The 14,670-nt window shown below is 44.8% G+C and overlaps 1 protein-coding gene across 3 annotated transcripts in view; it reads right to left on the bottom strand.

The window, feature by feature from the left end:
* Positions 1–8,250: 8,250 nt before the first annotated feature.
* Positions 8,251–14,670, bottom strand: part of LOC142580201 (uncharacterized) — a 95,230-nt gene continuing 88,810 nt past the window's right edge. For all 3 annotated transcript variants that reach the window (XM_075691088.1, XM_075691089.1, XM_075691090.1), the window contains exon 6: positions 8,251–10,456. In XM_075691088.1, coding sequence (XP_075547203.1) covers positions 10,350–10,456 — 107 coding nt within the window. In that variant the 3' untranslated portion in view covers positions 8,251–10,349. The remainder of the gene's footprint in view (positions 10,457–14,670) is intronic.

Raw genomic sequence — 14,670 nt, 5'->3', positions numbered from 1 at the left:
AATGGCAGTATGCAAAAGGAAAATGTTTCCTCCTGTCTCTTTCGGCTTCCTGGCACTCCAGGAAGACGTGGAGAATGGTCAGTTTTTCGCCACATCTACCACAGGTTGGAGGCTCATTACCGGTCAAGAGAAAGTTATGAGTGCCAAATGTGTGTCCTATTCTTAGCCTAGTGAATAGGACATCTGTCCTTCGTGTTTTTGTAGTTGGGTGCCAGAAACGCAACTTCAGCCTAATTAGGTGAAGCTTATTACTCGCTTCATGTCTGTGGCAGGGACAGCAGCAGAACGGATACCCTGCGATGCTATTGATTTGGCGATCTCTTCAGCAAGCACATTTCCCTCAATTCCTCTATGGCCAGGAACCTAGCGCATTACACGTCTACGTGATAAATAGATGCTGCATAAAAGTGAGTAAAGTTCACTGAAGACAGGATTTGTGTGCTTTTGTAAAGAAACGAGTTCTTTTATAAAAGACTTAACAAGTCTGTGAATGATTGCTCTGTCAAGCTTTAGTTTCTTTATATGTTTTATCGCAGACGGTACTCCATAGGCTACTGCAGTGAAGATATTTGTTAGGGGGTTCAACACATTAGATTCAGAAAAAGAGGGGCCAACAGCAGCAAAGGATATGCTAGCAGGTGATTTTGACGCGTCTGTGTAGAATTCGGAGCAGAAGTACTTTGATTGAAGCTAATGGAAATGCATAGCAACTTCAAGATCAGGAGCATGCTTTGTGACCTCTACAAAGGATACGTCACATTCTATCACCTGCCACTCCCAGGGCAGTAATAGCTTAGCTGCAGGCATTAGGCTATGTTCGAGTATTGGGACATCCATTTCTTCGCTAAGTTCTCTTAGACGCAGTGACAAAGGAAGTATCATAGAGGGTCTGCTATGAAAAAGTGTTTCACACGTCAAGTCGTTAACTGTTGTTGAACACGGATGTTCCTTTTTAGAGCGCACTTTGAGAAAATAGGTGAAGCTGAATGTATGTTCTCTGAAAATGGAGTGACCACTCATCTAGCTCTACGTATATACTTTCGACAGGGCTTGTTCTAAATGCGCCAGTGGCCAGGCGGATACCCAGATGGTGGAAGAGGTCTAACATCTTTAGCGCGCTCGGGGCAGTAGTGATAAACCATGGCACCATAGTCCAGTCATGACCGAACTACCATATTTACACGATTGTAAGTCGACGCCCCCATATCGTGTGACAGAAAAAAAAAAGGAGAGCATACTTGAGGGTGCATTCAATAACGAAAATTCATTAGTAGCTGACATGGTCACTGGACTACTCATCTTCATTCGTGCTGCCATCATCATCATTGCTACGGTCCCACAGCATGTCGTCATCCCGCGAAATTTCACATTTGGCAAACAACTGCACCACGACATCTTGTGGAACAGCAGCCCACACCGAATGCACCCAACCACACGCAGCCATCAGGGATGCTCTTTTGACAGGTCTGGTTGGCGTAATTTCATGGCCTTCTGCCGCCAGCCACTCATACTCACGGCGGAGCAGGTCCTTAAAAGGCGAAGATCCGGGCTTGTTTCATGACCATGTCCAACTTCACTGGCAGGGACCGATCGCACATTTCAGTGACCTACGCCGCAAGCTTGGCCTACAGCTCCGGAAAGCGTCCATACTTCGGCACGTGGGAAATTCCTCACTTGCCATCACAGGTGAAAATTTCGCTTCGCTGCAGTCGCCACTCTCGCACCACCCGTTCAGAAACATAGAACTTGCGGCCCGCTGCGCAGTCATTTGTTTCTTCGGCGTAAAGGATGGCAGCCCTCTTGAACGCTGTTGTGAACAAGTGCCGAATGATTGGGGAGCCTGGAGCACTCATGACGGCTAAGGAAGCATAGAAGTAGCACGTAGCTGGCAGTCAAGTGGAACGCGTCAAACCAATGCCTTTCGTCAAACTATAGAGAAAGCTAAGCACAACAGGCAAAGAGAAACCCACGAGCGGTATCTGTTCTTCCATGAACTACCGATACTCCCTGCAAGCACCGCCGTTCTGAAGGTGCCGCCGCGAATGAACCAGCGGCGCTTCCATCAACTATCGACACCCCCTCATGAGTGTTGTGTGCACTGTGAAACTCTCAAAAAGGTTGAAAAACCTTTCGAAAAGCGAACAAACACACAGGATAGCGAAAAGCTACAGGTAGGGCCATAGAGCAAACATAAAATTGTAACTACATCGTAGCTCCTGTTGGTCTCGCTTTATTGGCGGTGCCATATTTTGGTTTCGATTGTAAGCCGATCCCCCACTTCAGATTTTCAAATTAAAAAAAAAGTGGTCGACTTACAATCGTGTAAATATGGTAGGCTCCTGTAAAGATTCAATAAACACATTCTGTCGTTACCCCATGGATGGGATAGGATTTTAAGCCCATTGTTTTTAGACATTTTTGTTTAAGATAGTTAATGTGTGGAATGAAAGTAAGCCTGAAGTCAAGTATAACACTTAGGAATTTGTGTTCCTTGTTCACAGGTATTTGTTGCTTATATATTTTGACAATGGGATCTGCAGCAAGCCCTTTCTTCCTGGTGAAAAGAACGCAAGAAATTTTGTTGGGGTTCACTTTGAACCCGTTTTCGTCTGCCCACTTGGAAACTTTGTTCAGGCACTGTTGTACTTGTCTCTCACAGACTGTTAGGTTGCAGGATTTGAAACGTACTTGTATGTAGTCTACGTAGACGGAATAAAATATACATGATGGTAATGCTCTATGAACCGTGTTCATTTTAACAATAAAGAGCGTGCAACTCAGTACGCCTCCCTGGGGTACTCCAGTTTCCTGTATGAATGCATGAGACAGTGCATTACCTATTTTCACCCGAAATGTACGGTTGTGCAGGTAGCTTTCTATAATATTTAACAGTGTCGCGGATGCCCAGCATCGATAGGTCGCGCAGGATTCCATGTCGAGAAACATAGATAAGGAGCATTGTTTATGCACGAAGGCATCGCGAATGTTTGCTGCGATGCGCACTAGATGGTTGGTTGCAGATCGTCCTACTCTGAAACCACACTCATATGGATCAAGAAATTTATTTAATTCAAAGAAGTGTAAAAGTCAACGGTTTGTCGTTTTTTCAAAAAGTTTGCATATACAACTTGTGAGGGCAGTTGGGCGGTAACTTGTTACTAATGTGGGGTCTTTGCAGTTTCAGAATCGGAACGACAAGGGCTTCTTTCCATGTGGTAGGGCGGTACCCCGCAGCCCATATACCATTAAAAAGTGCTAACAGAGTAATCTGAGTGTCACTGGGGAGGTGTTTAGTAGTACATGATCCTGTCCGGTCCAGGTGCAGAGCTCCGATATGCAATCGGGGAGACTCTCAACTCGGCAACGTTAAAAGGATCGTTCTATCTGCATTTCCGGTCGATAGCCTTGCGCTCTGCTACTTGTGTTTTAGGAATGCCTTGGAGTAATGATCAGAACTAGAAACTCAGTGGAAGTGTTCGCCAAGGGCGTCAGCTTGGGTCTTCCAAGCGGTTCGCTTCACCGTTCACTAGGGGCAATGGATGAATTTCTTGTCCCTTTAGCCTTTTCAGCCCATCCCATACTTTAGCTTCTTGAGTATACGAATTTATACCCGAGAGAAACCTCTGCCAGCTTGCCCTCTTTGCCTGTCGTCGCGTCCTTCTTCCCTGCGATTTGACCTGTTTAAATTCTATTAGATTTTCGGCTGTAGGACTTTCACGTAGTATGCTCCAAGCTTTATTTTGTCTCTTCCGTGCCTCTCTACAATAGTCATTCCACCAGTGTCATCGGGTCATCTTTTGGATGAAGTGCCTCTTGTTCGAGGAATGAACTTTTCAGTGGCGTCTGTGATAAAAGCGGTGAAGTATGAAACAGCATAATCTATAGTAAAATTATCTATAAAATCCCGTGATATGTGGGTGGATTTCCTAAAACGTTCCCTGTCAGTTGAGGCCAGTTTCCAGTGAGCGAAGTATGGAGGGAAGTCATGTTTGTTTGCGAAGTTCAGCGCTACTGGCAAGTGATCACTTGCGAATGAATTTTTAATTACACACCATTCTAAATCAGAGAAGATAGAAGCGGTGCTCATCGCCAGGTCTATTGACGAGTACGAGTTATGATGTGGATTATAATACGTTGGTTCTTTCTTATTCAAGAGGCATGTACCAGAAGTCAAAAGGAAATTTTGAATGAATCGACCTCTCGCATCGCATTGCGAGTCTCCCCACATTTTGTTATGAGCGCTAAAATCTCCGAGTATGTAAGGCTCGGGAAGCTGATCAACGAGATCATAAAAGACTCTTTCCTAGATGATCGCTCGGGAGTACATAAATGGTACACATAGTGACCAACTTATTAAGGGTGGACACTGCAATATAATCTTTATTTTCCCATCCATACTAATCAAACTTTGCATTCTTATTGATATTTTTGCACTGATTTCAAATATGTACTTAGTTTTGGTGCATCTCAATTAGTTCTTAAGGTAATTAACATTTAATTCCCTTTGTTTGTGGCCTTAATTACAAATAAATGGCACAATAAAAATTATTTGTGAGGCATGGTTAGATAGCATAAGGAGTAAAGTTTGAAGTATAGCAAACACTTTTTTGATGTGACCATTAATAGATACATTATAGCCCATTGAATGCAAGCCCACAAGATGTGGCAACCATGTGGCACAAAATGTACCAAAATAATTAATTTCTGAAATAAAAAACAAGAAATCCGCTTGCTATCTTTCATAGAGTACACATTAGACTTCATACTGCAAAAAGAATTTCAGCTCTAACTGTTCTAGGTGTTGAGATATTGAGGCCTCAATATTGCATGTAGCTGAAAACTTGTGTTTTGAGAAAAATGCAAAAACAGCACAAAATCTAATGAAAAGTAACATATTTTGCACATATTTACACACATACATTCCTAATAACCACCAGGAATGTAGTCTAATTGCCTGCTGCTGTTTAAATGTTGTCTGTTCAGTGCCCCTTGAACACTGTCGGCCAAGGAATGAATCCGAGCGCATTCTTTTTATCTGCGTTTGTTCTTCTCAGTCATCCGTTTGTTGCTCATTGGGCTGGGATTCAGGTTGAGCTCATTCAGGATTGCTGCCGATGTTCTCCTGTTGCCTGCGTTGAATCGCATCACTGCCTCTGCCACAGCAGCTTCTACAGTGAATGGTGATGCATGGCGTTGCTTTGGTGCAAGTGACCAGATTATGGAATGTAAACTCATTATTGTTCTGAGTTTTATCGCTCTGGCACCGCTCAAGAAGCTTCCTTTCCGAGAAGTGCTCATAAATTGGAAGCAATGCCTTGCACACATGAGGTGGCAAGTTATACCGGTGTTTGGGAGTAGGCTCGCCTTGCGCTGCTGCTGCATTCTGCCGGCACCAAGAATCTGGGCCTGTTGGGCCCAGACTGTGATTAGCGACTTCATCATTGGAAGTAATGTGGCAATATGTCGTCATCCCAGCCTTGTGAGTTGCCTCTACATCTCCTTCGTGCGGTTTCAGCACCCAACCATAGTAAGAGCTAAACTTTGATGTGAGGTCACCCGTGAGCCCTCCTCTGCCACCAAGGTTCACTGTACCCTTGTGTTTCGTGATTAAGTTGTACAGGGCTGTGCCCATATGCTTTTGCACGTGGTTGACACAATCTTCTTTTTCAATTTTTATGTAACCGTAGACATCAGCCTCTTGAAGCAAGAAAAGTGCAGCTGTCGCCATCAGATAACACTGTCGCGTAGCGAAGGCCATTTTTCTTGAGGGACCTCTCGAAAAGTAGAAGGCCAGCTTGCACCTCCATTTCTCCAGCCTTCTTGTCTGTGTTCTTTTGGCATAAATGGCTAGCCCTCCAAGCTGTGTACATTGGGTCAGCCTTCTTTGGTCCCCGCTCGCAGTCAGCACAAAGTGCTTAAAACATAACCCAGCACGAGCCCCGAGAAAAGTTCGACAACTGCACCTACCCCTATATGGGATGAGTGTCCACATGTCATCCACTAACCATCAAAAGATACGGCGATGTTGTTGGTGTTCCTCAAGTTCAGCACACTGTATAGTTGCTTAACCAACTGTGCACTTTCGGTCATCACTTCTTCGGCCGCAGGAATTGCTGCAGAGGTCAATTTTTTTTCACATAGTTCTGCCACGTCTTGTTGTGGAGACTGCGGTTGGAAATGTTCGTCACCGAAAAAATATCATTAAGTGCTGTGTGCTAGTTCCCAGTGCACTTGCATAGCACGCGCTGCCAACATATTTACAACAAACGGTTTCACCGTCTGACTGCCGCTTACGCACGGATGCAATGTCTCCGCAGTTGGAACATGAGAGCTTAAGTTTCACAGCGAGGCCATACTCTCGTTCACCTTTCTTGAACTCAACGTTGCCACTATCACATGCTGTGCGTTTTGCAAATCTCAAAAGCTCGTTTTGCAGATCCAAACTGACGATCGTGAATGGCGTCTCATCAAGCGCACTGTCGACCATGCCGCTGTCTCGGTTAAAACAATCAGATTTTCGCTTCGTCGCTGCCATTGCCGAGAGCTCCTGGAGCTTTTCCTCGGTTCGAATCCTGTTCTGCTCCACATCGGAAGGCTGCAGCATCACCGTGTCACGGTAGATGCGGCCATTGTCGGCTTCGCGAGCTGGCGCACACGCTGTACCCAGGCCGTTGTCGCTAACTTCGATGTTTTGTCCGCTTGATGTAGCCTCTACATCGCCCTCACCACATCTTGGGGAAGTGCGATGACCTGTAAAATTAGCAACCATAGATTTCTTCCGCTTTTTGTCTAATTTGTTCAGTGTATGAAACTTTCTCGCCGACCCAGGCATTGTTGCGTTTATCAGTCACTACATGCAGTTTTTCAAAATGGCGTCTCAGCGCGACAGCGGCGCGCAGGCCAGCTCGCTTAGCAGACGACACCAGCCAGCTCCCCCAATTGGGTGGCGCGGTCTTCTTACGTGGGCTCGTTCAGCCAATAGAAAACAAATAATGTGCTTGCTTTTATTGATTTTGTACCATCCAATGGGCGAAACTGAGCGGTGGTGGCAGGAAACTTAAGCAGGAAGGCTGCTTTTTCAAACGAGACCGAGATGGCGGCGATAGGCAGCGTGAAACGGCAGCTACGCTACAGGAAGAAAGGGCTGTTTTGGGGTTCATTTTGGATGGAATTCAGCGGGAACTCGTTGCGCAAATTATTATTTTGCCTAAAAAAAGCGATTCTAGAAACGAGAAACTTGGCAGATAGGTAGAAAATAGTTGTAGATTTCGAAAATAACTTCCAAAATCTCAATTCTTTTCCCTATATTTTGGTTTTTTAAGACCCCTGTCGCACCTTAAAAACAATGGCCTGAACTGACACTGCCTCAAGGGGTGTCTGAAGGGAGACGTGTTGGCAAGCTACCAGCTTGTCGGCTACTATTGCTACACCACCGAAGGCATTAGCCTCGTCACGGTCTTTTCGTAAGATGGTGTAGTTTTGAACAAAGTTTGTGTTGGTAGGTTTGAGATGTGTCTCTTGAACACACAGCAACTTGGGATTGTGTTTGTGTAGTTCTCTAATGTTGTCGAGGTTATGTAGAAGTCCTCGTACATTCCACTGTAGTATTTGTGTTTCTATTATGATAAATTTTTTTAGTGCTGTGTGTTTAAGAGACTGAGATTAGTTCACGGGCCCTTTGGAGGCGCTGTGACGCTAGTTTTGTCTTTCTTGGAGCGATCGAGAGAGGCACCCCGCTCCTTTGGCGCTGGTGGCGCCGTCTGGCTGGTCGTTGTGTCCATTGCCTCTTGCGAGGCGCTGGACACGTGCTCTTCCAAGAGCTTTGCTTGACGTGATGACCTCGGCACGTTGGACGAGACCTTTGAGGCCACCTGCCCCGAGGTGCATGGCCCCTTTTCTCATTCCAGATTTTTTCATGCAAAATAATGCTGATAAAGTAAGCTGGGTTCCAATGTGTGGAGAGATTTGGCTGTCATATAAAAATTTTGTTGAAAATAGTCGGGACGCCTCTCCAATGTCCTTACCTGAACACACCCACCAGTTGTCAGGCATTTCAGATTAGACTTCCTGTCAAGGGAGGGCCCCTGCAAGGTCACGCATGCTTCCTTTTGGTCCTTTGTAAACAAAGCCACTTAATGTGATGCTGCAACGTCAGAGTGGCTAGATGGCTTGCATGACAACTGCAATATTGCAGTGGCTCTGCAGCACAGGCACAGAATGTCAACGAATTGGATCTCAAAAACAAGCACGTCCAACTGTCTTTTTACTGAAACTTTCGTGCATGCCAGCATTGCCACAACATGCTCCGAATACAATGCAGCAAGTTCAGGCGAGGAGGCTTTGCGGCAGATACACAATAGCATAATAATAACATAACATATTAGCAGGTGCTGATGCATGCCTGCTGTGCAGGCACTCGTCACAGTAACTTATCACCCACATACAAGGTCCTTCATTAGCCAAACTGACAAATACAGCTGCATTAATAATCGTTAGTTTGCATAACTGCCATGACAGACTTCCACCTCGCCAAATTTTCTCATCCCTTTTATGTTAACTTGGTGCCAATGCTGTATTTACACCCATGAAGAATATTATAATATGAATCTAACAGTGCCGAACAATAAAACTGCATTATACAACTGCTCTGATTTGTGATACCAACTTAATTCTTTTCAAAAACCACAATTAAGTTTTGCTTCTTATGCCCTTGTGACCACGGCATATAGGTAGATGTCCATTACTTTGATCCCGACCAAAGGTCCTTGCTGGCGCCCACGCATTTCTGCGGGCCCAAACTTTTGTTATTTCAGTCTTAAAACTGGCATTCACTGAATAATTTGAACATGACCAGTCAGCATGCATGCACCTGAACCATGTGGTGACCTCTTTAGTGGCAGCATGTGTCTTGACGGGAGCTTGGGGCAGTAAATGCAATGAACATGTCGTCTCCCTCAGAAATGCCTATTTCCAGGCTGCTGTAGGAAGATTTTCAAGCAAGAACCGTAGCTCACAATGTCTGATTAGAGCGTATTTCTAATGCGCCTTCTTTTTCGCAAACTGGGCCGGAAATTGCCAGCGCGGCTACATCATATTCGAAACCTACACTGCCTTCGCAACATTTGTGTGCTTTACCACTTAACATTGGTGTATTGCTGCAAAGCTGACTTTGAAACCGATGCAGCAAAGCTGATTCTCCAAAACCATCCGAGATAGTACAACACATATTAGACCCTTTTCCATTTTTCATGTTAAAGAATTGGATGAGCGTTAGATTTCTAATTAGTTTTGAAGCTGTAATGTCATTTCTATACTAGTTTCCTGCTTCGGACACATAGAAAGTAGGCACGCATTTGAATTAGAACAGGAAAATATGGAATTTCTTCTGCGTATTGTTTAACTAGACCCGCTGAATAATTCAATCAGTTTAGTTGGCACCGTCTGGGTCGAATTAAAGTCGACTGTACACGAGCGAGTGGCTGAAGTAAGTGCATCAAAATGCAAGATGTACTAAAAAGGAGAAAGAAGTGAGAAGTACAATGACATTTTTCTGTGGACTTGCTCGTCCAGCATCGATATCCATATTTTTTTCATTTTAAAACGCAATGCAATTTACTTTTGCACTTGCCAATCACGCACCCTTGGCTACCACAATTTGTAGGCGTTAGTCAGAGCTGCTATACAATGGCTTCAGGTGGCTAAAAACAATAAAAGGCATAAAATATGACAAACACTTGGAACAGTAAAAGGTTGGTCAACACTGGCTTGAGCATTGTTTGTGGCGATATCTCAGCTGCCAGCTCTCCTTCTGGCCATGCACACTCTATGTGCAGCGGTTCTCGAAACCGGTTGTAATCCATGTCAGCAATGCTTGGAAGACCTTAGGAGTCCACATGTTTTTTAATATGACCAGATTTGCGCTGCCACTGTTTTTTCATCAGGGCTGTTGTTCCAAGGCATGTACAATGGCTGTACTGCAGCAACACTTATTCAAACAGCCAAAGCAGTTCTATCACAGACTGCTTTAAAACCATTTAAAGTTCTGCACCCCACCATTGCACACATCACACAGACGCTTCGGTCCTAAGTAAAAGCAATTACAGGTTTGCTAGGCGAGTGGAAAAACCTAGTCAACCTGACATGCTCCAACACAATGCGGAGTACAATCAGCAGGCTAAATGTCTGGTCCCACCATGGATGAATAACCACAGCTAGGCCCACATCAGGTGATCACAGTAAGCACCATTTTCACTGCAATGCTGCATCCATGTTTGGCTTGGCTTCCAGGATCACACATTCTGTTCTAGTGGGGAGTGCAGCAGTGCTCTTGGCACTGCTGCACGCTGGAGTCAGACCCAGACACCGTTGGGGTTCTTGCTGGTGGGCACTGCATTTTCCAACTGTCGCGGGGAGCCAACAATCTTGCGGGTGCTCCCGGGTCGATTGAAAAACCCACCTGAAAAACCACACATTTGACTGACAACACGTGCGGATGATACCAAAAGATTATTTTGCACTTGAGGAGTGCATGGGAGAGAGCTATTGTAGTAAGCAAGAACAGTGTAAACACAATTTATGGCTTGAACATTTCTTCATGCCTAAATTACTTCTCGTGTCAAATTGATCTCAGCGTGATGCAATTAGACATGCCTAATTTGGACAGCTTTAAAGCAGCACCACTGGTGCCATAGATTTAATGTACAGGCAAGGTCAATTGACAGCGAGGCTGAAATGAGATTGCAAACCAATGAGCAGCAACATCACTTACGGTCGTGCGATTGAAGCAAGACAACATCTCGCGGGGCAAAACACTAGTTGAAAATTAAGCATTCAATATGTCACCGTTAGAAATACTTGTAAAAGTACAGACAGGGACATTAGAATAGGAAAATGTGAAGTCAAAGGCTGTTTGCTTCCATCTACAAATAATTAGGAGTATGAAACAGTGTAGGCTTCCTGATGTCTGCCAATGCCAATGTGTGCTGAGCTATGCTGAGATTGTATTACCGTATTTAACACAGTAATGGCAATAAATAGTGTCAATATATAGTGTCAACCTTACAAGATTTGATAAGCAACTTTATTTTTAACTGCCTTTTCGCGAAATATTACGTTTTGTCCATTTACCAGAAAAAATCTACAGGTGGCAGGCATGCTGTGTTAGTGAAGATTAAAGTGTGCTTTTTCTGAATTATTTCAATGTAATGTTGATTTTATCTTGACACCAAAATAACAGATTGTTGATTGTTGATTGATTGTCGACAAATTCGACTTCGCCCTGCCATCTGCTAGCCGCCTGGTTAGCTCGATGGTAAAGCGGCTGCCCCGGAAAGGCAGTGGTCCTGGGTTCGAGTCCCGGACCAGGACGAATTTTTCTTCAGCTATGAGGCTTTTCTTTCGAGGAACCTGTATGGGTTTCCTTTGTAGCAATTGCTACGAACGGGTGGATGTCTGATTTTCCCTTTATTCAATAACAGATTTGTTGCCAGCAAGGACACATACACATGGTATTTAGTTCCAAATCTGGGTAAATCTATTGCTCCGAATTCATGCAAAACTCTTAAGGCTCACCAGTGTACAGTATCACCTTGTTACAATGGATCTGCTTACAACAGACATTCGGATACTACCTATTACAGTGGAACCCCAGTTATACGTCCCCAGGTTTTACGACGGATTAGCACAGTCCTGGCGAAGTCCCCATAGAAGCAATGCATTAAAAACCCCGGTTATCCGACGCAATTTTACGCCTGACCCGCGCTATACGATGACCCTCGCAAAGCGCGGGACGGAATGGGGGACGAAAGAAAAGTGCCGCAGGTCTTTTCTTCGCACCTTTCTGCGAAGAAAAGACCCTAGCGTCTTTTCTTCTCCACAATCGCTTTCGTCCTCTCTTCTTGGTGGCGTCACCTCTCATCGTGTTGGGGAAGCGTTTTTCTCCCCCCCACCCGCTGTGCTGAAATAGCGCTTTTTCTTCTCCACAATCACTTCCTCCCTCTCTTCTCGGCGGCGTCACCTCTCACCGCGTTGGGGAAGAGTTTCTCTCCTTCCAGTTTCCCAGCAGCAGATGATGATGTATGGGGTTTTATGGCGCAAGGGCCAGGTATGGCCAAAGAGCGCCATGTCTGTGGTAATGAGTTTGCTGTGTAATTATGACTACTGTGAAATTGGTGTGACGTGGCTGTAAAGGGGCCTTAAAATATACGCTCTAAAGCGCGTAAAATCTGTATAATAAAATTATGGCGATGACGTATGACTTGTACTATGAACATTTAGATGCATATAAAAAGAATGATATGATAGGTAAAATATATCAGATTATAAGTAATGCTAGAGCACTACTGCCTCCTTAGAGCCCTTGAAGAACAAGGGCCTGGAGGCATGTGCTATGCAAAACAATTATCACAGTGGCATCCTCTGGAGAGAGGAGGCACTACGAATGCATGGGACTAATAACATGTAAGACGACATCTCTGAGGAAACCTAGGACTGTGTCTGTATTAAAAAGCGGTTCTGGACCAAGAAGCATTGCAGGATGAAGAGGAATGTGCTGTCGGTATGCTAATGAAAAATGTCTCTTTCTCTCAGATTCGGCTTCCCGACACTCCAGGAGGACGTGGAGTACGGTCAGCCTCTCCCCGCATCTACCACAGGTTGGAGGCTCACTTCCGGTGAGCAGAAAATTATGGGTGGCAAACGTGTGTCCTATTCTGAGACAACAGAATAGGACATCTGTTCGGCGCAATTTTGTAGTAGAGGGCCAGAATCCTAACTGTGGTTTTATCATGTGGAGCTTATCCGTTTCCGCGTCCCACATGCGTTGCCAGTGGTCTCGCAATCTCCTTCGCAAGAAAGGCCTCAGATCTGTGACAGGCACCGCAGCGGTAGGGTTAACAGCTTGCGATGCGATTGACGTGGCCATCTCGTCCGCCAGAACGTTACCCTCGATGCTCCTATGGCCAGGCACCCAGCATATAATGATACGCTGGTTAGATCTGTACGCTATACACAAGACGGAATATAGTTCATTAAGTACTGGATTTTTGTGTGTATAGAGTGACATCAGGGCCTTCACGACACTTAGGGAGTCTGTATATATCGCTGGCTTTTGGAGTTTTGATTTTCTTATATGCTTCACAGCAGACAGTAATGCGTAGGTCTCGGCCGTAAATATACTTGTTTCCGGATGTAGTACATCGGATTCTGAGAAGGATGGGCCGACGGCAGCATACGACACCCCGGTATTAGACTTCGAAGTGTCTGTGTAGAACTCTGCGCAGGAGTGCTTGTGCTGGAGTTCTAGGAAATGAGTTCGTATTTCGATCTCTGGTGCGTGTTTTGTTACTTCTAAAAAGGATATGTCACATTCTATGACCTGCCACTCCCAAGGCGGTAACAACTTGGTTGGATGCATTAGGCGAAGCTCGAGGAGTGGGACACGCATTTCATCACTAAGCTCCCTCACTCGAAGCGAGAAAGGCTTTCTTATAGAGGGGCGATTATGGAAAAGTGTAGTGCAGGTCATATCGTTAACAGTGTTAAAACATGGATGTTGATGATTGGAGTGTATCTTTAGGAAATATGTAAGGCTGGTGTAAGTTCTCTGTAGATGGAGGCACCATTCATTTGATTCCGCGTATAAGCTTTCAATCGGGCTTGTTCTGAAAGCGCCAGTGGCTAACCGGATACCTAGATGGTGAACAGGATCTAGCATCTTTAGCACGCTCGGGGCGGCAGAGTTATATACTACAGCATCATAATCCAATCGAGACCGAATTAGGCTCTTGTATAGGTTCATTAAACACTTCCTGTCACTACCCCATGTAGTCTGGGATAGAAGTTTCATTAAGTTCATTGTTTTTCAACATTTTTCTTTGATATTTAATGTGTAGAATGAAAGGGAGTCTGTAGTCAAGTATAATACCCAGGAATTTGTGCTCTTTGTTGGCAGGTATTTGGTGTCCACACAATTCTAAGGAAGGATCCGGAAACAGGCCTCTCTTTCTTGTAAAAAGAAGACAAGAGCTTTTGTGGGGGTTGATTTTAAATCCGTTTTTGTCTGCCCACTCGGAAATCTTGTTCAAGCCCTGCTGCACCTGTCTCTCGCATACCGAGAGGTTACAGGATTTGAAGCCGATTTGAATGTCGTCAACGTAGACAGAATAAAGAATGCCAGGTGGTAGCGAAGCACGAAGCGTGTTCATCTTCACGATGAAGAGCGTACAACTCAGCACGCCTCCCTGTGGTAAACCTGTTTCTTGTGTGAAAGGTCGCGACAATACGTTGCCGATTTTCACTCGGAAGATACAATTCAACAAATAGCTTTCAATTATTTTCAGCATATTGCCACAGATGCCCATTTCTGACAAGTCTCGCAAGATGCCGTAGCGCCATGTGTCATATGCCTTCTCCATGTCAAGGAATATTGACATGAAAAACTGCTTATGTACAAATGCGTCCCGAACATATCCTTCAATGCGTACAAGGTGATCTGTTGTCGAACGGCCTTCTCTGAAGCCACACTGACAGGGTTCAAGTATATTGTTGAGTTCAAGGAAATGTATGAGTCTGCAATTAATCATTTTTTCAAAAACCTTACACAGGCAGCTTGTAAGAGCTATCGGGCGATAGCTTGCTGCCATGGATGGGTCTTTCCCCTGCTTCAAAACA

This window comes from Dermacentor variabilis, chromosome 4 (genome assembly GCF_050947875.1).
Source record: "Dermacentor variabilis isolate Ectoservices chromosome 4, ASM5094787v1, whole genome shotgun sequence".
Lineage (NCBI taxonomy): Eukaryota > Metazoa > Arthropoda > Arachnida > Ixodida > Ixodidae > Dermacentor > Dermacentor variabilis.
This window is presented reverse-complemented; position numbering and strand designations above follow the sequence as displayed.